Source organism: Pseudorasbora parva, chromosome 5, assembly GCF_024679245.1.
Source record: "Pseudorasbora parva isolate DD20220531a chromosome 5, ASM2467924v1, whole genome shotgun sequence".
In the NCBI taxonomy this organism is placed as follows: domain Eukaryota; kingdom Metazoa; phylum Chordata; class Actinopteri; order Cypriniformes; family Gobionidae; genus Pseudorasbora; species Pseudorasbora parva.
The window spans coordinates 45,557,338-45,581,673 of NC_090176.1; the positions used below are offsets into that span (position 1 = coordinate 45,557,338).

The window sequence follows — 24,336 nt, forward strand, 5'->3', positions numbered from 1 at the left end:
TTTTGAGTTGTCTTGTTAATGTTTTACATTCACATGAATCATAAGGCCACCCTGAAGTGTTTTTTTTAAAAGTGGTGATTACCTAGACCTCGCCTTTTCAGGGCTCCCATCAGCCAATAATGTTATAGAATTTTAAAATTGGGATTTCCAGGCATGAAAAAACGATTTATAAATTCATATTTCTTACATATGTATATATGTAAATTTAAACAAATACACACACGCACGCACGCACGCGCGCACGCACGCACGCACGCACGCACGCACGCACACACACACAACTAAAATATAAATAATATATGTATAAATACAATTAATATATTTATATACTATATAATTCAATTTACAGTTTTAAAAAAAAAATTAGTTTAATACTGAAGACATTTTATGAAATTAATAAAATCATATTCCTAATATATATTAATGTATACACATTAATAGAATTAGACCACAAATTAAAATTATTCAAAGATGTTATTATGGCAGATTATTATGGTTATTATATAGACGTTATTGTCGCAGACAAGAAATTCATTGAATTGATGTTACTACATTGTTTTCTTTGCATACCACTTCATATATATATATATACACACACAAACACACACACACACACACACACACACACACACACACACACACACACACACACACACAAGTTGTAGAAATTCATTGATCATAAGGTGTGGGAATCCTGTCTTTTTTTGTGTCTTCAGGCCAGATTATCCCTGTGATGACTTTGAGTAGAATCAAGATCATTGTTTCTGTATATTTATTTTTTCATTTTATCTGTATAAACTCAGAGCCTTGTCTTATGTACTTTGCCACATGATTTCTGTTCTGTTTGGTCTATAGAAAGATTGCAAGTAAGAGATCCACCTTAAGCTTCCCCTCGTGTACAGCAGTTTATCTGCGCCTATCACATCTCTGCTGGCATTCCTTTCTTAAAACAGAAAGCAGAATGTGAATCTCAAGAATATTACAGGAGCGAACAGCAGCGGTGTGCCTCACGCAGGGACCGGCCCGAGGATGAAAAGCTAAACTCTAATCATTGTGTTCTCAGGCGAAAGAGTGGTGTGGAGAGCCACATGTTGTGATAAGATGCAGCCATCTATAGTTGCTCAACTAATTGCGCGATAAAAGGGACGTGAGTGCTTTGAAGTCTAAAACGCAGTTGTCAGTTTCTTTGAAGGCTATAGTAATTGTCATGTTCACTGCCCCACAAATCAAATCGCCGACACGTGTTCTTCTCCAGGTCTGCTTCGTTTCCCCATCTTTGATCTGGCTCTTACAAATGAATTCTGCCCGGTTGCGGACAGAGTCCTGATCCATCACATCTGGAGTCCGTAAATCTGACTTATCCCAGGAAGAGCTTCACCTGTATGTCTGCATTAACCATTACCTTAAGGTGACTAAAGTCTCGTTAGACCCCCAAACACTATCCAGTACTTATGTCACAACATGTATGTAAATAAAATTCACATATTTTGTAATTTTCCCATCCATTTGCATAGAAGCAGTGCCACTGCTAGAGGCTTGGCTCTGAACTCCCAAGAAAATGCCCACTTAACCTATTTATCAACAATGTTTTGCAATATAGCCTCTTATCAGTGGCACTTTTGCCTCCTTGGCTTGATGCTGGAGTCCAAGCAGTCATGAAATGCTGTTCTGACTTGCCCTGGAGCTTTGTGATAAAACATGGCTCCACATAATCTATCCTTACCATTGGTTTCCTCACTTATTTGAATGGAGAAGTTGGGAGTCCTTTCTGTCGGTCAGAGATCCCCCCTTGATGTTGGGGCTCTTGGTAAATGACTTCCTTGTTCCTGAGCAATCTCTTTGACTTCTGTGGAAAGCCAGGTGCCTTGCCTCTGGGCAGAGTTTAAATGCAGTAAGTCTTCACCCAAAATAAACCTGTATCCTGTAACGCTCAGTTCCTCTGGGCTCCTCTGTTAATCACCCAAATCCTGGTTCAACAATGAAGACAATTGAATTAGCAGATGAACAATGTGTGCATGTGACACAGATTCCTGATGGATTGGAACTTATGTGTGTTTTGTGTCCTAATAAAGGTGTTCCGGGTTCAGTGTCTGTGTGTGTGTACTACACTCTTAGAAGAAACGGTTCTATCGGTGCTACATATTTGGAACCCATAAAAGGTTCTATATAGAGTATACCCCAAAGACCCTTTTATGCTAAAAAGGGTTCTATAATGACAAGAAAGAACCCTTTTGGCACTTAAAAAAGTTTCTATATAGAACACTGCAAAAAAAAGCATTTCTTATCAAAGAAAAAAATGCATTTCTTATCTTAGCAAGAACTCTCTTAATTTTGAGTTAATTTTGCCATAAATAAGACAATTACTTTTGCTTGTCTAGTAAATACTTCTTATTTTAAGAATGTTGAGATGTTTGGACTAGAAACGACAAAAATACTAAGTAAGAAAAGCATTTTTTGCAGTAAACTTTTTAGGGGTTCCAACTACGTAACGCAAATAGAACCTTATCTTCTAAGAGTGTACCGATACTACTACTGCTGATTCATGTGAACACACAGTACAGGTTAAAAGTTTGGAAACATTACAATTTTAAATGTTTTTTAAAAGAAAATCAAGCCTGTGTTTATTTGATCAAAAATACAGAAAAAACGGTAATATTGAGAAATAATATTAAAATTTAAAATATTGTTGATAGGCTTTAAAGTATAATTTATTTCTGTGATGCAAAGCTGAAATTTCAGTCGTTCAGAAATCTTCAGATAAATTCTAATATGATGATTTGTGCTGCTTCATTTTTTTTTTTTTTACCTGTGAAACTTTTTTCAGGATTCACTGATGAATAAAAAGTTAAAAAGAAGAACATTTATTCAAAATAGAACAAATATCTAACAATATACATCTTTAGTATCACTTTTTGTCAATTTAACACATTCTTGCTGAATTAAATTATTAATTTATTTTATTTTTACTTATTCATCATATATATATATATATATATATATATATATATATATATATATATATATATATATATATATATATATATATATATATAATATACACAACAATGATTTCCAACATTAATATTAAATTCTCATATTAGAATGATTTTTAAAGGATCATGGTACACTGAAGACTTGAGTAATAATGCCGAAAATTCAGCCTCATATCACAGACATAAATTATAACGTATATTAAAATAGAAAAATATTATTTTAAATTGTAATATTTCACATTATTACTACACATTTTTTAACCAAATAAATGCAGGATTGGTAAGCTTAAAATACATATTTCAAACTAAAAATATTACCAGTAAGTTTATGTTTTCGTTAAAGCATTTGCATGCATACATCTGTTCAAATATCTAATGATCTGCTAAAATATCTAAATCATAACTATGTAGGTGAATGACAATATGGTTATGCATTAATGCAAATGTACAGTATATTTGTAAAGCACTTTAATAATGTTTAAAAAAAATCCTGCATCTCATGAAGATAGAATAACCTGAAGTGTGTATAGCTCAATATCTCTGAAATATGAAATTTGGATTTGTTTAACATTTTGGTTACTAAATATTTCCCATGCTTCCATTCACTTTTGATGATTTTAATATTATTATAAAATGTGGACAATATATCCTGCTAAAGTTACTGGCATATTGTCATTACATTGATGATGGGAGATTGACAATAGGTGTTCGACTTGGAGCACTGCTGATCTGTATGACATCAAAGTATACCTGTCATATCTATCGAACTCAAAAAATCGGCAAGTGATTCTATCACACTAGTCTAATGCCATCACATGCTTAATTCACACTGTATTTGAGTGAGTACATCCATTGGAAGTGTTTTACTGTAACTGTTGCTTTTAAAAGGGATTGCTGCTGATAGCACTCGGAACAATCCTCTAACATATGCCAATCTGATGGATTTATAAGTAGTGTATGCTTGGTAAGTGTTATGATCATATAAAGATTGTGTGTCTATTGCGCTATTGAAATGTCACAGTGTTTGTTGTCTTTATATTTGCATGCAGTGTGTGATAATAGTGTGACATCTGGAAAACTCCCATGGTTACTGCCATAGGGCTAGTGATAAAACAAGATCAAATTCCTGTCATGTACAAATAAATTTATTGCACAAGCTTAAATGAATACATAACTTTATTTAAATAAATGCTTTGTCATAACAAAAAAAAAGGACAAAGGTTAAAAGAGTACATAAATTACAAGTTGAATAAATATTACACAGTGATATTCACTTTCTTAATAATTTGAGTTTTTTTTTTTTTTTTTTTTTTTTTAATTTTATTGGTTTTTAATAAGAGTTCCAAATGCTGAACATTTTTAGAGTCCTCCAGCCACTAATGGGTCTTTTTCACATGCCAGTTTAAGCCACATTTAGGTGGTCAATCATCAAGTCTTTTCTCATCCACAAAAAAAATCAAGAAAATCAATAAAGAAAAAAAAGCTGTTATGCATTCAGAGAAAGAAAGAAAACCTGTCGTTTCTACTGTAGTGTGAGTTATGAACACTGCTGTCTACCCAAGTAGGAGATTCGGAATCTGATGAAAGCAGAAAAGCACGAAAGCAACATGCTGCGCCCTGGCAATCGATAGTCTTTTACCTCTAATTACAAATCAGAACGGATCAAAATCACATTAATGACATTTCTTTCCCATTCTCACAATAACACCCAGATGGATTCTACGACCTGGGGAAACAAGGTAAAACTCTTTTCAGCCATAGTGCATCGTCTTATAACATTCAGAGTTTTCAGATCCAAACTTTTTTTGGACTCGTGACCAAAAGCCGTTGCGTGCCTGCTTATCAGATTCCGAGTCTGACCGTCTAAAAATTCTACTGTGAAGTGTGAAGCACTGCAAACAAATGTGTATTTTTGTCTGGTTTCTCAGTAAAAATATCCAGCCGTTTTTTAAAACGAGATCAGTTGACTTGATAAGCAAAACGTTGAACGATAATAATACTTATTTTCATTGAATATGTCTTGAATTTTCACCCTCCATCCATGGAACGCAAAAGGAGATATTTGCATCTGTGACAAGTGAATGGTGAACACGGCTGTCAAGCAAGCTTACTTAAATTGAATGATGTTTCTTGCACAAAGCTTTGAATGTGTCGCATGATTTCTACGACTTATGTGATGCTTCTTTTGTCTATTTTGAAGCTTGACAGTCTCTGGTATAGAAGTGAGCGGTGAGACGTTGTGCTAAACTTCTCCTTTGGCGTTCCACAGAAGTAAGTCAAACCGATTTGAAGCGGTTTTTGTCCCTAAAGGTTGTTAGATTTATGAACGCAATTCAAGATTTTGCTTTTCAAGTAAATGCAGCTACTTTTGAAGTCATTCAGATGGTTTTACCTGGAAAACAAGACAAATACTGAATAAGAAAACGCTTGCAGTATGTTGTGTGTTGTGAAGGGTGGCCCAGCACAAGATCACCACTTAAGGCTCTCACCCGCTCTCCTTCTCCCCGGATATCACTGAGACGCAAAGTCTATTAAGAGTAGATGGAGAATAGACCGTGATTGGTTGAGTTGTATAACTGGTAAACCCACTGAATGATGATGCGGGTCTCAGGCTTGGGCTTAAGAAGCCCCTGTCAAAGGTACTCAGGCAGGGTATCTGTCCGAGGCCTGCTCCTGCTCCTATACCTGAACTGAGATTCACTTTGAGACGGCACTAAACGTGTGGCAAGATAAGGAATTTTAAGTGCAAGCTGCTTTCGGTAAATGTGGGAGGGGGCTTTCGGGATGGATCAGGACCTGGATAAGTCAGATGAATGATTTCGCCCTGTGGAGAAGACACCTCCGAGGTTAATTGTGCAACAACAGCGGTGACTACGCCTCCACGACGTACGCGAGACACCTGCGAAAGTCTGGTTAACCCACTCTTTCTCTCACTCACCACCTCCTATTTGAGAGCCAATTGTCATTCGCAATTCTTCTTTGACATGCAACGGTTACATTCTGCGGACCCGTGGTTATTTTAAAATGACAGCCAGCCCAGGCCCGCACGGAATCGTTGAGCACGGATTGTGCTTTCGGCTACCAATAAGAACGCAGATGTGGCTCCATGTCGGAAATGCTGATTCCGTCTGGGCCTGGTTATGATGGGTATTTATGTGATTGAGATCTGGAGAGATTAGTGACTATTTTTACAGCCCCCTCCCAGCAGTGAAACTATGATCATTCGGGCCCTGAAATAAGATCCGGACGGACCCATTGTGGCAGGGAATGGCTTCACTCACTCTTCAAGAGCTGACGGGTGAGTATCCCTGTGTGATGTATAGCTTGATTGAAAATACTCTCGTCAGCAATTACACACATTTGCAGTCTCTGTCAAATCGATCGTCAGCTTATTCGTAAGAGAAATAACAGTAAATGAGCTAGCGCTAGCTGGACTACGGTCTCCCTATCTTAGCTTCTGATAGCTGCTTGACATACAATGTAGTGTAACGGATTTCATATCTGATCATATTTGAACGCAATCGAGGTCCTTCGTCAATAAAAAAAGGTTGTTTCGTTCCCCTTGGCTATTGTGTAACGTTCACGTCACCATTCAAATGTATTTGCATGTAGGAAGGCACTGAGACTCGCACACAGAAACTCACGCTGAACGATGCTGTAGTGAAACACACCTTCTGTTTCCACCATGCCTTGTGGTTAGATGAAATACAGAAATACAAATGAAATGTGTCATCATGCTAACCAAAAGAGCTATTACCGATTTGTGAACAGTCAAAGTGGGCGGATCGTAAAAAGTGGTCCGACCTGCATTCAAATGAGCAAGTTGTCACTGTGACAGGTCAGATGGAAATATGCAAACTGATAATGCTATGCTCCTTTGCTGAGCACCTGATCTTTGTGGTTGTTTGTTAAGGATAACAAAGCAAAAAAGAAAACATTCAATAATCTAGAGTTTAAGGTAATATACCAAGGTTACACTTATTTTCAGTGAAACCGCATGGTCGAGGAACATGGCTCATAAGTGGACCTCCATGAAGTCAAAGGAAACAGCACATAACAAAAGTTATTCTGAGAAAAAAATAAAATCAAACATTACAGACAGAAAGAAACTACCGCTATGCACGGTGAACGTCCGTCAAAGTTCAAACGCAAATGCTGGGAGCGTTTAAGGGTTACAGCATCTGTCTCGGTTTTAACTCGGCCCAGATGCCACAATATCTGATACGAAACTATTCCAGAGAGTGGCCTTTTCTTTTCTAGACGTGGACACCGATTGATTCTCTGTGTGGACTTTTTTTCTTGTTCGGGACCGCTCTGCTCACCCGTGTAACTCTGCGTGGCAGCGTCTGTTTACATAGGCACGGTCGGCATGTTAGGTAAGCTACAAAGTCTGGAGCCACTGAAACAGATTTGTCTAATGGGATCCGGGTTTACACTACGTTCTGGGAGGGATATGCCACAAAGACAAAAAACATTCCTTTTTTTGAAAGCTATCGCCGTATTTCATTGCTCACACGCGTGTGCACGCAAACGCACACTCGTACACACACGCATACACTGAACTTGGTGAAGTTACACATTTCCAAGCAGGTTCCCCAATGAATAAGTGCTCTGACATGACCAAAAAAAGCCAGATAGAGATGACTGTATCAGCAGATCTCTACCATGTGTTTTCCTTTTCTTTCTTTCTTTCTTTCTTTTTTTGGAAAACAAATGTGTGTGTGTTTTTTTCAAATAGTAAGAGTTCCTGCTATCTCCTTGATACCTTGACAGCAAAAGATGTAAAAGACCAAGATAGCCCTGTTAATATTCAACATGCCATATATTCTTTTTTTTTTTTGTAGTTTTTTGTTTTATGTTAACTTTAAACAAAACAGTATGGTGCTCAAACCCCAGCTTCTATAAAAAATATATAATTGTATGTATATATTTTTAACATTTTTGTTGTTGTTGTTGTTGCCAGGACTCAGCTCTAGCCTCACCTCTGATTGGCTGAGTCCAGTGAGATGAGCACTCAGTCAAAACGATTCCTGTGGATTATCTCACTATAACATTTTCTTTTTAGTCTGATTGTTCGTGTTTGTAATAGCTGTTGTGTTGCTTTGTCGTTTTGCATCAAAATCTCAAAGTGACTGGCGGGTAGACTGGTGGGACAGGACAAGGAGGGTGGGCCCTAGGTCTGGTGATCAGGCTGGGTTGATTCTCACTCGTTGTTGTTGTTGTTGCTGTTCTCCAAATCCTTGCACTGGATGTTACCGCCGCTGTAGTCAGTGCCGGGCATCGGCACGCCATATTTGTCCACGCACCAGCAGAAGCCTCGTTTCCGGCCGCGGGAGGGCTTGCACTGCAGGGTGGACAAGGGACAAAGGGTCATATAACTGTAAGCACCACTTAACATCCGTCACTATGAGAATGCCTCAACTATGACGGTATGCATTCACGAAATATCCATTGTGTGATGTAATATTATAAAAAGATGGGCAATTCTAGTGTAGATGGCTGTGTTGAATATAACGGGAGTGATTTAGTTTAGTTTAGAAACATAGATAGCTATGTATAACGCGATAGTTCGATCCAAAATAAAAATTCTGTCGTTAATTCCTCTCCCTCATGTCATTCCAAACCCGTGAGACTTTTGTTTGTCTTCAGAACACAAATTAAGGTCTTTTCGATGTAACTCTGTCCCTCCATAGACAGCTACGCAACTGATGCTTCAAAAAGTTCATAAAGAGAAATTCATATGGATTGAGCGGTTTAGTCCAAATATTCTGAAGAGACTCGATCGCTCTTGAATTCATGTTCTGCTTCTGTAAACTGTAATGCCACCTTTGATTTGATTGACCATCTTAATCATTTTGACTTTGACAAGCAATAGAAGACCACTGATGCAGACCAGTCTAAAAATTGAATCTTTATGTCTCCCTCACAACAAGCAGAGCAGTGCATAATGGACTTCAGCAGAGCAGAAAGTGTAAATAAACTAGTGGACCTCACTAATCGAGTACTTGATCGTTAGACGACTGGTCGACTATTGTAATATGGTGTATTTTAGGTTGCCGTTGCAACACAACACTGCAAATCTCCCTGGAATTCAACTGATGGATGGTCACATGTATGTATGTTTTACAAATGTGTTAAATAATCTGAATTTGGGTTCATGTAGCCCCAAATTAAAAAAAAGTATCAATGGTATACTGGAAGAGAAATCAGATACTTTTTTAGTGGTAGGGATTTTTCAGTTACTCTGTATGCAAATTACATAAAAACACCAGTAGGTGGTGACAGTGACTGTCTGCGTGAGTCATCTGATTTATTGACATATTAAATATTTATGTTATGCAATAAAAAACGTACCTGCTTGCGCTTGAAGAAGCCCTTCCTGTCACAGTTAGGCAGGTAGAGGGAAAGAGCCATGATGCGCGAGGTGTCTTTCATATTCTGAATGATTCCATCCAGCTTCCTTCTGCAGGGACCCTGCGTCAGACCAACACATTGCGAGTTACATCATCACCTCAGAGTTTACCGGCTAGCTATCATATACTGCAGCTGCTGCGTCACACAACTTACAAATTCAGGCTCATGCTTGTCGATGGGAAGGGGGGAGTAATCCATCGTCCCCAGTGTCCGAAGCTTCTCCTGTAGTTTCTTCCTTTCCTTGCGCACGGCAGCATGCTTCTTGCTGTTGATCACATCTGGAATTTTAAGGGGAATTTTAGGACTCTGGTCTTCAGTCGTGTCTGGCTTCACTGTATCATCATGCTCTACTGATTCGCGATCTAAGACAAAGAGAATCAAACAATAAGCGTTAACTAGAGTTTTACTGCAAGGAAATGTGAGTGCCAGTGCAAAGCTCGCAGCCATGATGCTAAAGTGGTTGCCAGGGCGGTTTGAGTTGTTTTTACTATTGTATCTCTCTATTACATTCTTCTCTCTGAAATGTTCAGGTCCTTTGATGTTAATATATGGGATTTCTTTATTCAGTTTAAACCTTAAATAATAAAGTCCTGCTGAAGCGAAGTGATGAAGTTTTGGAAGAAAAATATCCATATTTAAAACTTTATAAAGTAAAATATCTAGCTTATTTAACTTAGATTAGCCGCCAGTATATATATATATATATATATATATATATATATATATATATATATATATATATATATATATATATATATATATATATATATATATATATATATATATATATATATATATATATATATATATATATATATATATATATGTTTGTCTAAAAAAAGAATGTCATATACACCTAGAATGGCTTGAGGGTGAGTAAATGATGGGGTAATTTTCATTTTTTGGTGAACTATCCCTTTAATAAGCTGCACAGTTTACATCTATACAACAATATAGCTTTTAAAACTTTTTGTCATCTTAACAACAGACCAAATGGTACGTAATGGAGTCAATTGTGGACTATATGGGGCATTTTAGATTGTTTAAAGTTGCAAAGCAACATTGCTACAAATTTGATTTACAAAAACGAGACAAAAGGCTTTTAATTTACACGTCCTGGTTGCTAATGAGTGTCTAGAGTGTGAACATGAAAGCAACTGTTTTTTCACCAAATGCTTCCTATGCATTTGTTTACAGAGGGTGAAGAGAAGGATCAACGGCTGAATACCACCCCCTTCCAAACCTGTCACACCCTATACAGCTTGAAACTTGGTTATGCCTCGGTTTAAAATCCTCAAAATTCTTATACTATTTAAGTGGGATTTTTCTGAAATACATTTAGGTGTATAGCCTAAACACGGAATGCGCTTCTTTTACAGCTGAATAATTCCTTTGATTTCATTGTGAGCATGAGTGAGAACAGAAACGGCTTTTCAAAGGATCCTTAACAGCTCAGAGCAGTACTTGAAGAACTTTGAAGTCACAATAACCATAACACCATGACAACCACAACCTTCTTCTAGAAGAATCTAAGGCTGTATGTGTGTATGTAGTAACTGTCTACATGTGTGCAGGGGAAATGTGGAGATACTGCAGAACAAGTAATTCAAGCACATATAGTTTGATAGTAAAATACCACAGGATACATGCCTCTACTTATAAATTGTCTTTCCACTGAAGTCAAATACTGTTGGACAAAGCTGAGCTTCATAAAACTGAACACTTGAACCATGCAAAGTGAAGCCAAACATAGTGCATCCAGAGGAGATTAACAGATCATTAACACGAAACATACAATACCAGGAGATAAAATTACAAAATCCAAAACAGTAAAAGCATCAAATAAATTAACATTTATTATATCTGTGATACAAAAGCCATTTTTAATAAGAGTTATTATAGGAAGTGGTTTATGGTTGTGGTTTAATTTTATAATTTAGTGAATGTTATACTGCATCCTTTCAGACTAAACCTGATGCCAGCATGCAATTTATTCACAAATTAAATTAACTTATGTTCCAATTCAAATTCTGATAAATGCACTTCAGTGTTTGCATGTTTTATATTAACGCGTTAAGTTGTTTATTCACATTACAAATTGTTTAATGCATTTGTAGATTTTTTATGTATTTGTAAATACTTGAGAAAAGGATTGTCTTATGCCTGTGTATACATTACCTTACACATCACACTGTATTGCATGAATCTAATAAACTTGGGACATATCTTGACTGTAGGCTAGTTTCTATGCATGCGATAGTGGTGAACAAAGAGCAAGATGAATTGCACTTGGAAATTGTGTTTTTTATGTGCTCTGAAAAAAAGAGGAGGAAGCGAAAGAGGAGAACATGGACGCGGTCATGGCTAGGGAAAAGAGGCCAACTTGGCATGCAAATGGAGTTCAAGGTAATAGAACATTTTAGCACCATGTTGCGTAGCCTTGTGTTGATCAACACTCAGTTTTATGTTGCATTTTTCGTCAGTAGTCTCTAGGCTAGTCAGTAGACAGGTCGTAGCAGCAAAGACACTGTGAGATGATCATGCTAAATTTCTGACACTGTCAGAAAATTGACTGTGATAACGTCCAGTGTTGAACCTCTCTCACTGTACGACGTAGGACCACCCTTTAGGAGCCATGAACAAAGAAATTGGCACGATTGGTCATCCATCATCTTGGACAGCCCAAAATCGTACATTGTGTACCGGGCATAAGGCACAACACAAAGCGAAGATTGATATGATAGTATTTTGTTGAAATTACATCTTATAGTTGCTTCATTTGAGAACCAGGCAGAATGGAAATTGACATATGGATTAAGGCCTGACCATCAAGTCTGACGGGATGCCAAGTATGTTTTGTACATACAGCCAAGAGGGCATTATCAGACAGCTGAGGCAGCCAGCAGAAATGATTGAGATGACTGCCCTCGCAGTCCCTCGCAGCTCCAGTGCTTCACATTGCTGCGGACTGGGGCAGGGTGTCCTGGAGCAGGCCGGTGGTGAAAGAGTCTGTCTGACCTGGAGACGCATGGGGCCTGGTGCCTGGTCATTACAGGAATTGGTTTCCTGGCTTCTGAAGTTACAATCAGTGCCTGGTGCTGTCTCTTTGAAATCAATCCCACAACCCATGACTTGGCAGACTGAAATTTCTGTACAGATTTCCCCGCAGGTTTGGGCTCCTGAAGCCACCGAATCTGAGATCACCTCATGGAAATGTCGTAGGGATGTTTGCCTAGAGTGAGATTTACATGGATTAGAAATTTAGACTTAAAAGGGAGGGTGCACGATGACTGGGTTGGCAAAAACAATTCCTTACGGTTGTTTTTGTGATTTTACTCCTTGCACACGGCCCAAATGCATCGTGTTAATGAAATCAGCAATGCCTACAGTTTGTAAACCACTAAATTCGCCTTTTCTGTTGAAGGCTTTTCGGAGTGAGGACCAAAATCACTTTTTCCATGCTCGTGGTCCCCAGCTTGTAAAGGTTTAGTGGGTCTGTGTTTAACATCTGACACACAGCCAAGATCCTGGAGCCCGGCCAAACCAGACATATCACGTGTAGCCTGTCTATTCAAATGAGCTTTGGAAAGAATGCTCAAGAGGTATTGGTGTCTCTCCTCTTGGTCTTACAAAACTTTTCATTAAGATAAAGGGGCAGAAGCCTGGCCAAAAGAGATGCATCTGATAGCGCTCTGTTAATAATTTACATGTGCGCTGGGCAATTATACTTCATGAATATCCAGAGTTTCTTACAACTTGGGGTCTAATGATGAAAGCAGATCTCCTTTTAAATTGCATTGTCACCTAGTCTGATTCTTTTTTCCCCTTCTTCTTCAGAATGTGCTGCTAAACAAGCAGAGAAATGCAAATACAAGGTGCTTCTGAAATCCATAGGGGCCTCAAACCATGTCTTTTAGTCTCTTATTAGCATGCATGGTTAGAATTAGGTCTTGCTATTGTTAAATATTCAGACTAGCTCTCTTTTGAAAGTCGTTCTTGAAGAAGGCCATTCTGCTGGGCTTGTCTTTGTCTTGCATTCATTGTCACAGACCAACCATGGCATCCCTGGCAAGATTCCACTGCTAAATATTTAAAGCTTGGACCGTGTCCACAACATGTTTGGGGCGCTGTAGCATGCTAGATTACCAGAAAACCACCACAAATGCAACTATGCACTAATGCGAGTTAAAATCGGGGGGAATTGCATACTACAAAGTGGGAGTAAGAAAGCTAAACTTTGGGATAAAAGTTTCCATGTTGCAATATACTATCGGTTACAACCAAGAAACTCATCATATAACTTACTATTCAAACAAGTCCCCTGTAATTCAGGACAATGCAAAGTGATGACACCTGTCGATGCCCTTCAGGCTGAAAGCACATGTGCGCACCTCTTCATCGCCTGACCGTGTCTCATGTCATCAGCACTCCGAAACATGAACTCAAGAGGTGCTCTTCAGGACATCAGTGGATCACTCCCAGTCGCTGATTTCAATTAGCTCAGACAATGGCAAGAGAGTGATACTGTCTGTAAGCTCGAGGCGTCTTTCCATCAAGAGTATCTAGGTACAATCTTTCCTCTTCCGAACTATCTTTTATTTATTAACTTTATTAATTTAAGATTGTAAAAAAAATCATTTATAGGGGATATGTAATTGTTCATGTGTGGCTTAAGGTGAAAAAAAACACCTTTGGATATTCTACAGGCGAAATGGGCCTCAAAAACTGACACAGAGAATTACAAAATGCCCATGAGAAAGATGCATTGTGGGAAATACTGAAGGTTTTAAATTGTAGGAAGTACAACTTGGCATTGTGATGGTAGTTCTGTGTCAGTCCGAGATTTTTTTTTTATCCCATTTAAACTGTGGTAGATATATTTGCATGGCCATCAGTGGACAGGACTGCTTTACATTGTTTACACATGAGAGCGACAAAGAAGCAAGCAGTAATGCGGAAAATGTGGCGCGAGACGTATTCCAAACGAGTCGAGAAAGTCTTTTTATATACATAGGGGAGTAATATATTTGCTTAAACCTTTTATTTAACAAAATTTCCACCACAAAAAACTAGTACATCATATTTAAAGTGTTAGCATGAATAAAGTAACATAGTATCAAACTTGGGTAATTTCTCCCACTCACCGTACACTAGTAAGTAGACTTGTTATGCAAACAACAAGTGTGTATGGCTCAAAGAATGAGATTTATCAAAATGAATAAATAAGCTATCGGAGCAAGCCATATTTTCTTTGTAAGCCCCAAATGCCATCACATTGCCTTTCCCATGAAAGTAACGATTTTGTCTTGTGCTGTATCTTATACACTACTGTCCTCTCGAGAATCCTGCAGGGCACAAAATTTGAGGCAGCACTTTGGAACCACATCTGAACCTGTGCTGCAGGCAAGAAATTAGGCACCTTTTGTTCTCCTTCCCTAAAGAAACGTGACACTGCGGCTCCCCCTCCACCACCCCGAAGCACATGACAGGACGTTTCAACAGGTCGGCATCTTTTGCTAAACCACATGGTTACAGCCCTGCTGTCTGCTTACATTCTATATGTTTCATTTTCCAAACGTGAGCTGTAAACCCATAGATTAAATGGATTGTTTTTGTGCGTTCACTGTTTTGGTCAGCTTAACATGTGTTCCTATTTAAGCAAGGCCCAGCGTGAGGATGTCGCAGCCTGGGAATCACGTTTCTGACAGAGATGAGACTACTGTGCAAGCTGATTTTCTTCACAGCTGTTACTCACTTGCTTTCCAGGTGCCAATGACAAATACACGCTGGGCAGATTGCAGTTAAACTTTACTGGAAGAAGTCATTCAAGCGTGCCAAATAGGTTCCCTGCTTGCATACCTCTACAAAGGATGACGGGGCACTTGATATATGAGTGCTGTAGACTGTAGTTTTGGATTATGATTAAAACAAAAGTGGTTAAAAGTAACCGATGTGCTGATTATACAGTTTCAAAAGCTGGGCACCACTTTCAAAAAGTGCTAGAGATCCATTCAGGTCCTTTTCAGTGAAGCGAGCCATATATCTGTCAGTCTGATGTTGCAAGAAAGTATATGTTTCTGTGAGTTTGGCCTGTAGCGTAATATAAAAATGAGATGACAGACAGGCAATAGAAGAACAACTGCGTTCCATTCCCTTGTAATCGTTGTTTAGTTATGGCTACGTCTCTAGTGGGTAAATAAAACGCATTAATCAGAGAAACTGAGGCAACCGAATACAACAGCCTGATTCTTTATGTTTGCTTATTTGCATGCTCTCTCTCTCTCTCTCCCTCTCTCTCTCTCTCTCTCTCTCTCTCTCTCTCTCTCTCTCTCTCTCTCTCTCTCTCTCTCTCTCTCTCTCTCTCTCTCTCTCTCTCTCTCTCTCTCTGTGGTCGTCGCTAACGCAGACTTAGTGGGCAAGTAGCCTGTAGTCATATCTGTTGGCAACTCCATCCAAGATCCTCATGGCATGTCCAAACAGAAAGTCTCCCATGTGATCATCGACAAATTTGCAGGATTTGCCAATCTTGGATCTGGCATCACCTTTTGTACTTGGCTCAAAGCATTGAATCTTTAAACCGTGAGCGCCAGCTTTCAATGCCATGAAGGTAGGGCATTATTCATATGTTAAACTGAAAAATGATTCCATTTTAAACTTATAAATACATTTTATGTTTGCATATCTGTGAAACTAAGGGGGGAATAAAAATGGATCAGGTAGACACGAGCCAAAAGCAATCCTAATGTGGGCAAGGGCGCTTGACCTCTCTCCCTCTTCCCCTCTCTCTCTCTCTCTCTCTCTCTCTCTCTCTCTCTCTCTCTCTCTCTCTCTCTCTCTCTCTCTCTCTCTCTCTCTCTCTCTCTCTCTCTCTGTCATCCTGCCCAGCTAGTAAAACCAGGCTGAAACCAAATACCACGGGAGGCTAGAAGCGTCCCTCTAAATTCATCCCCATGCTTGACGAACAGCTCTTGATAGATCGGCTCCACAGACATTTTGCTGAATCACAAGGGCTCGACTGTGTGCCCACTGCAATCACAGAAGGGGTAAACCAGCAACCGCACTCATCAGAGGACTTCAGATAGAGACAAACAGGTTTCTGATGTGCACCTGTGTTTGAGGGGGTTGTATTTGTGTATAAACGCCCATGGCTGAATTAAACCTCATCTGTTTTTCTCATGCATTGCTGTTGTCTAAAAGATATAGTTTTGTAACCTAACAGTCAGTTTGTGTTCCTCTAGCTCAACTGGTAGAACATTGCAATTACAATGCTAAGGTTGGGGGTTCAATTCCTGGGGAAAGCATGACTTGAATGCAGTGAATAAAACTGTTTTTCAAGTACAGAAATATAAATAAATATGCATGGTTATTCTTTAAAAACGTATGATTTTTCTGCATAGGAAGGCTTGTAGACACTACAGCTACCCTCCTTCCCATGGATTTAATTTTTGAACAGTAATCCGACTCTGAACACCACCCACAGACTTAGACCTAAATTCAGAGCAACCTAGAATTCAATCAAGAATATCATGAGGCGTGGGTACACTGTAGAATGATGAGAGGTGTGATCATAACAATGGAGGAGTCACTTATGTCAATAGAGCACCATTGCCAAATCACAAACACTATATGTACAAGCAAATTATGCATCTTGAGGCTCTTTACAGAGTTCTGTGTTGCATACTAAATTATGCAGCTCCGGACAGTGTGATGCTGCATTGCTTCAGTGCCAATGAAATCCAGAATCAGAACTTTGCCATGATATAATAGATATTTAAAATGAATTCACTGCAAATTATTTCTGTGCACATACATATGCTATTTTATCAGCTTAAGTACAAAAGGTAGTACACTATTTCTTTAAAAAAAAAATGATGCCAATGGGATTCCAACCATGGCATGGTACGTCTAAAACAAATGATACTACTCTGGTAAATGCCCCCAAAACACGGTAGTACCATGGTACATGTTCAAAATACCATGGGAGCCCCATGGCACCTTTAGGAGTAGTGTCTGTTGATAATAAATGTGGTTGGATGAAATAATCTACACTAATACTTATAATGCGCATCAATCAAATGTGGAAGCATCAGGTTATAATACAATGGTAACGGAATGGCGCTTACATTATATGTCCAAGAATGGTACATTTCCAGAAAACGCGGTACTACCACGGTACTTTTTTTTTAAGTAAGTGCCTTTGCAGCGTAAACATTGCATTAAAAAGTAGTAGGTTAAGGATGAAACATAAAGAGATTTCACTGATCTACAGCGCTGGAGTATGATGGAAAACAGCAGCGAGCAGCACAGACCGGCCACAACACAGAAAAACCCCATGCAGAAACATGCGCACGCAATAAAACTGGATCAGCGCAAGCCACAAAGTTCCCACCAGATACACGATCTCAACGCAACAATGCCTCCGTGGAACAAAGGCGCACTGCTTTTCAGAGAACTTACCAATAGGTGGGTGCGGTGGTTTGAATCCCTTCTCGTTCGTACACACTCCCCTGCCGTGCAACAGGGCGTGAAGCGGCTTCTCCTCGCCGTTGCGCGGCAGGCAGCGCAGCCCGTGTGTGCATGTACCGGTGTACACACCACACGCCTGCCCCTCCGCTAGAGCGCAAGTGTAGCAGCAGCCGCAGCCGGGCTCCTTCACCAGCTGACAGCCCACCGGGACCGGAGGACACATGGAGATCGCCTTCTGATCACACGGCTCGCACGGCACATATGAGCCTCCGCTGATGGACAGCGCCGTCAGAAATGTACCCAGCACAAGAAGAGCCATACTTCGTTTCAAAGTGAATGAGGTCCGATGGCGAAAAAAAAAAAAAAAAAAAAAAAAAAAAAAAAAAAAAACAAGAACTAGATATGAGAGCGCATGAACGTTTGGCTCAGATTTGACTCAGAGGAAAAGTCCGCATGTAAAGTGACAGCACCGCCTGGTGTGTTCAAAAATGAGAAAATCCAAAATAATCTCTTAAAAATATGATAAAAACAATCCAATCGGATTTTCATATAAATACATATAAAATAAACGAATCACATGGGTATTCTCCAATAGTCCAGTTTGTGCGCATTTGGTTGCGCACTGAAATTCTGGACTTTCCGATTCCAAAACACTTTCCCCTCTGGAAGTTTTCTGAGCAGACTGATCAACTTCACAGCAGTGCTTGCCTTTTTAAAAACAGCCAAACCCAAACCCCTAACTATGAATAAGCCAAACAGCGGTGAAGGGAGGCGCACTTGCCAGATCGTGGCGCAGCGCCAGCGCCTTTTTCCCCCCTCGGCAATAGGATCAGTCTTTTACGCAGTGATGCCAAGAGCGCAGAGCAAAACACAAATCCATGCAAAATCGAAGGTATACTGCTCTGAGATCTTCCGTGCACTTTGTGGCTGATATCGCGTCAGAATCGTGTACGAAGTTCAGCGGCTTTCCAGCAGATTCAAGACGAAACGCGTCAAACGGCAACATGGATGTGGCATGATTAAGACGCTTGCTCACATATACATGCGTTATGGAGATTACACGCAAAAGAGCGCGATTAGAAGCGCTCTGCTGATAGGCGCCACCTGTATATTGGTGCGCGCAGAGAACATGTACGAGTAGGGAGTGTTTTGTTTCAGCGTCTGCAACTCTGTGTTGTAGTGCTGTGCGCGTCTCAAACTGTTTTATGCTATTCCCGTGTTTGGCTTCCACAAATTAAAGTAGTTTTGAAATGTAGTACTTATCCACAAACTGTTCAAATCAGTGTCAAGGACAAAGTGTGCTGTTGATACAACCTACCGGTAGCACTCAGAAAATCAAATCAAATTTACTTGTTTAAAATAATGACCACTATGCCATTCCTCAAGCTCCACAGCACCCATATTTGAAGCATTTTAATTCAAAACAGTGAGCATACAGGACATATTTTCATTCTAGACATATTAAAAAAATACACGAAAGTCTAACAAGTGTCAGTCACACAGCAAATCCTTTTGAGTAGTTTTGAAGGTGTCACATGTATGGTTTATTTGAATGTTACATATCAAATTAAACAAGAAAAGCTGTCATTCATGTGATCACAAATTGAATTAAAAGCCATATGTGTAAGTATACTTTCCAACTCTTCTCAATACGGTGGCAATCTTCAATAGTGACTCCATCCATGCAACTTGTTTCTAAATGGTTAAACTGATAGGTAGGTCTCTTGTGTTACAAAGCTCCTCGGTCTCCCATAGAAACTTATAAGCAACATACACATGTGCAGGAATAGCCACTGACTGCAACCATGAAGATAGATCACTGCAGTGCGAAATTAAAACCAGCTGAGGTGTGTGATAAATACTGTGGCAAATGCTTCAAATCTCCTTTCTCTCATGCAGAGAGGCTCTCGTTGAGTTGCCAGGTCTCGTTTGAGCTTTAATTGCAGTGGTCGTGGTGGTGGTTGAAGAATAGGCAATCTACACCCACCTGTTCCAAACTTTGAACTGCTAAAACCACAATTTGAAAAAAGATGACATTTAACAGACACGATTGTTCAATCATGCCATTCAGTCAGTGTCCAAGTGGCTCTCTGCTGTTTACATGTCCCTGATTTGCCTTATAGAGTGCTCCAAAATGGCATTTGCACATGTCCCATATGTAAAGTTCATCACTGCTCTGTTTTGCTCTTAAAATGGCTTTGTCAGATGTGTGATACCAAGTTGAAAGAACTGCACACAATATTTAATTTCATTTGATTGTTCTGTGTTTTTCATACATGCATGCTGTCCCTTGCTTTTACCCAGCTGTACAATGCTGAGTGTCAGTGTGGGTCTCTTGCTGCTGAATTTAGTTCACCTCTGAGATTTTGACCACTAGAAGGAGCTGTTAGCAATGGAAAGAGGCTCACCGTGGCATGAACATTGGCCTGTAGACGCTGAATGTTTCATTACCAGAGATTTACACAGTGCTGCTTTACACATCTCACACTCAGGAGTCGAAGAGACAGAAATCAGCTGTCAAGAATGTACATACTGTTGGCATGTTTAGAAAACCTTATCTGTACAGGCCTATAGGCTATATGTTGTTTTGATTTTCATATTTCAATAAAGTAGGCCTGAGTAAGTGTCGTTTGACTGATGTCATCTTTATACTCCACAGTGCCCTTCTTCCTGGCATTGGTCACTCATGTTGTCCAGTAAGCTTGGAAATATGTTTTGCTGTTCATTGACTTATACCTGTTTTCATTTTTTTCCCCTGCATGAAAACAGGCATGATCTACCATTCTGGACCTAAACCGGGACTGTTTTCCAGTCGTATAAGATATCAGCTTGCCCCGGTTCACTCACAGCGTATTTATCCCTGCCTGGATATAAAACAAACTTAATGGATGTAGAGTGCACAAGTTACTGGAAACAAGCTGGAACTGTTATACGCTCACTAATGAGGAGATAAACTGTTGCAAATTACTGGTGTGAACTCTACCCACTGCCATGGTATCACGTGGATGTGGTTTATTGATGATATTGACTCATTTATGTGAGGCTGCTCCCTTATTTTCCCTGCATATCACGTTTGAATAGTTTTTACTTTATTTTTTAAAGATATTAAGACTTGTAAAACAATTTGTTATTTTATAAAATATTGTGCACATCAAGTTTTAATATATTGGATAAAAAATAAGTCATATATTTTTTAAATATATTAAAATATTATTTTATACTTTTTTAAAACTAATTTTTTTTAACTTTTTATTTTATAAAACTTTTTTGCATGTAATGTTTAATATATTGAATGAAAAATTATCTGAAAAATATGTTTTTTTTTAAAGATATTAAAAATATGATTTTATACATTTTACAATTATTATTTTTTTTTTCAATTTAAAAATATTGTGCATACCTTGACTTTAATATATTGGATACAATATTATTATTAAAAAGTCTTATTTCATTTATAAGCCTAATATTATTTATAAAATTGTATTAAATATTGTAATATAATAAAAACATAAACTGTAAAAAAAATTGTTGGTTTTTGTTGGTTTAACTTAAAAAAGTAAGTAACCTGGTTGCCTTAAAATGTTGTGTTTATTGAACTTAAAAATTTGAGTTGATACAATGAAGGAAATTTGTTTTTTGTTGAAACTCAAAATATTTTTGTATAAACCACATAAAAAATGTGATAAATCATCACATTGATAAAAATCTTTTAATAATATTTTAATAAAGCTTGTCGAATCTCCAAAAATGTTCATTGTATAAACTCAAAATTTTAATTTCAATGAACTCAAAATTTTAAGGCAACCAGGTAACTTTTTTTCGAAATAATTTTTTACAGTGTTCTGTTGTTTTTATTTTATCACAATGATTTGTTTAAGTGATAAATTATTACAGATAAATTATTTCACTTTATTTTGGTCTGAGCAGGTGAACTTTAAACGTAAAAATACTTACATTCATATAGAAGCATATATTAAGAAAGTGTTACTATCGCAAATCAATATGCTTAAAGTATTATTTTCATATCTTCTCAGAGAAATTGCCATAATTGGTCAAAATCTATTTGTAAGATTGTCCTGTCCTCAACATAATTTTTCATATTGAAATCCTTTTAACTAACAGCAGCCACTTCCCTCATGACATCATGACAGGAAGTGACTTCATTTTGGAGGGAAAGCATCAGCACAGGCATCTGTGAGTATGAGCCAGGCTTTGCTTTGATTGTAGCTCTCTAAATGACTGAATCTCTTTGATATGATCACATCAATGTTTCAAAATATTGAAATTCACTTAAATAACTCTTTATCATTCAATAAGAAATTGCTAATTGTAAAGCATTATTTCTTACCATTGTCTAAATAATAATCAAGTTATAATTAATAAAGTTTACGTGTTTGATACTTGACGTGTATTTAGTTGAGCAAGATAGTTGTATAATTGTAAATGTTTATATCTAGCTACTTGAATAGCAACACATGGGGATGAATGACAGACATTTGAACTTTATCGCCCCCTAGAGTACTGGGTTATTGCCATTAAGCGTTTAAATTATGTTTCGGCCTTACTTTGTGTGCTTAACTGTTGTTGTGTAAAATGTCTCGTAGAACAGGCCCGGTTGCAGTATAAAATGTTTATTTTTGCTCTAATGGCTTAATGACATGACTTAGATGCATCTTTTGCTGTTTGTTTGTGTTTTTGTCATATTTGAGAACTTTTATAGTTCTGTCAATGATTGCAAAAAGTAGCATGTAATGCAATCTTATCTCAATCTTAATCCTGTTTTAATTGTGTTGTCTGGATGAATATTTACGATGCCTAAATGTTTCTTCAGCTTGCGAATGTAGTCGCCCACATAGTGAAAAATCGATGGAAAAATGCTGTCAGTGGAAGAAAGGTGTCTATGTACAAATATTATGAGTAGGATGTGGTCTGTGAACATCAGTGTAGGAATGTCTCGTACTCCATCATGTCTGCGTCACAATGAAAAACGCCTTAATTGGTAAATGAATGTCTCTCGTCGTGTAATGCGTCCATCTGTCTTTTATTCAGTCAGTCTTGTGGGCGTCGCACTGTTTACACAAACTAATGATTTCAAGCGTTAACATGTACTGTATGTTAATGTGTGGCTGTGGTGTTTTGTGTGTGGTGAGCTGCTCTGGTGTTATTTTACATTTATTTATATGCTATTATTATAGTATTTATTCGTTTGAGTAATTTTGTGCTTTTGTCATGTTAGTACTTTGGTTTAAAATGATTTTATTTCAGTTAGTTGCCAAAGGAAACACATTTTTCATCAAATACTTATATTGTCTTTCAGCTTTATCTCAATTAACAAAAACATTTTTAAAGGGATAGTTCACTCAAAAAATGAAAATTCTGTCACTAATTACTCCCCTTCATGCTGTTCCAAACCCGTAAGACTTCTGTTCATCCTCGGTAGAGCCCTGCACGGGCCTCAAATCTAGGCCCAAGCCCGGCCCTGGCCCGAGACGCTGAGGCCCTAGCCCGGCCCGTGTCCGACAGCTTATCAAAATTCTCGGTCCGAGTCTGACTGGAGCCTGTGTGTTTTTTTTTCTTTTTTTTTTTACATTGTAGCAGCCATTAAAATATTTCTGTTTTGTTTTTAATGTCAAAGTAGTTATATTTAGTTTTGTTTCTTTATTAAGTTAATTTAGAAAAATGTTTAGAGCATTTTTTTGTTTGTTAAATTAAAGTTTTATTTCTTTTAAGTGATGACCAAGTGGCCAGCGGCCGACAGTGAGTTAACCGCATATTTAATGGATTTAGTCTCTCAAATCAACTCTTGACTTGTCTTGCCTATAATAAAATCCATAGATATAAAACACTTCAAGCATCACAATTTTAGTTAATTTCGTCTACTTTTACCACCACAGTAAAAGGCATTTTTGACGAGCTGAGACAGGCTGATTCTGCTCGCGGCTCTTAGCCTAGAAATCTAGACGCACCCTAGCGGCAGCAAATTTAATTTGCCCGCAAGTGCATCTTGATGTGGGTCTGGCTTGTCAGGCAACGCGGCTCTCGCAAACAGAGCTAAACAAATAAAAATAAAAAAAGAACATGCATGTTGTCTTATAGCCTACCTTACACCTACGCAAAGTGAATATAAATGCGATCTTCAATTCCCGTGGTATATGCTCATTTAACGGAGTTTACAGCAACGAAAGCATAAGATTAGATGCATTTTATTCAGCAACTCATTTCACATTCAAAGACCACATAAGAGAGAGAGAGCGACCTAAGTGCACTGGTAAGATCATTTAGTCTCATTCATTTTTATTGAAGATGAGTGTTGCAGCACCATCATATCTATCTGACTACAACATATAGCCCATAACACGCTCTCGCACGTTTATTTTTTTAACCGTTTGCCAGGAGTAAAATTTATACATGTGGTTTAAACAACCAGATACTGCCTGCGTCGGTCGGAGCCGCGCGGAAAACG

The 24,336-nt window shown here is 38.3% G+C and overlaps 2 protein-coding genes across 5 annotated transcripts in view; one reads left to right on the plus strand and one right to left on the minus strand.

Moving 5' to 3' along the window:
• slc4a3 (solute carrier family 4 member 3) overlaps window positions 1-24,336 on the plus strand; it is a 379,295-nt gene that overhangs the window by 170,290 nt on the left and 184,669 nt on the right. The window lies entirely within an intron of this gene.
• igfbp5b (insulin-like growth factor binding protein 5b) lies at window positions 4,154-18,229 on the minus strand. 2 transcript variants are annotated; one of them, XM_067444482.1, is made up of 4 exons: window positions 17,865-18,229; window positions 9,561-9,685; window positions 9,348-9,467; window positions 4,154-8,337 (listed from the first exon to the last, which is right to left on the minus strand). In XM_067444482.1, the coding sequence occupies exons 1-4, from the start codon at window positions 18,190-18,192 to the stop codon at window positions 8,197-8,199; spliced, it is 714 nt and encodes a 237-aa protein (XP_067300583.1). In that variant the 5' UTR covers window positions 18,193-18,229; the 3' UTR covers window positions 4,154-8,196. The 2 variants fall into 2 exon arrangements, with proteins under 2 accessions (XP_067300583.1, XP_067300582.1); XM_067444481.1 differs by having other exon boundaries at window positions 9,561-9,769.

Bases quoted from the DNA above. Each gene is read 5' to 3' on its own strand.
- igfbp5b (XM_067444481.1), bottom strand. From the start codon at position 18,192: ATGGCTCTTCTTGTGCTGGGTACATTTCTGACGGCGCTGTCCATCAGC. The intron at 9,770-17,864 runs GTAAGTTCTCTG...TCTTTGTCTTAG, and splicing joins ACCACCGCACCCACCTATTG to ATCGCGAATCAGTAGAGCAT. The intron at 8,338-9,347 runs GTACGTTTTTTA...TCCACCCTGCAG, and splicing joins GCTTCTTCAAGCGCAAGCAG to TGCAAGCCCTCCCGCGGCCG.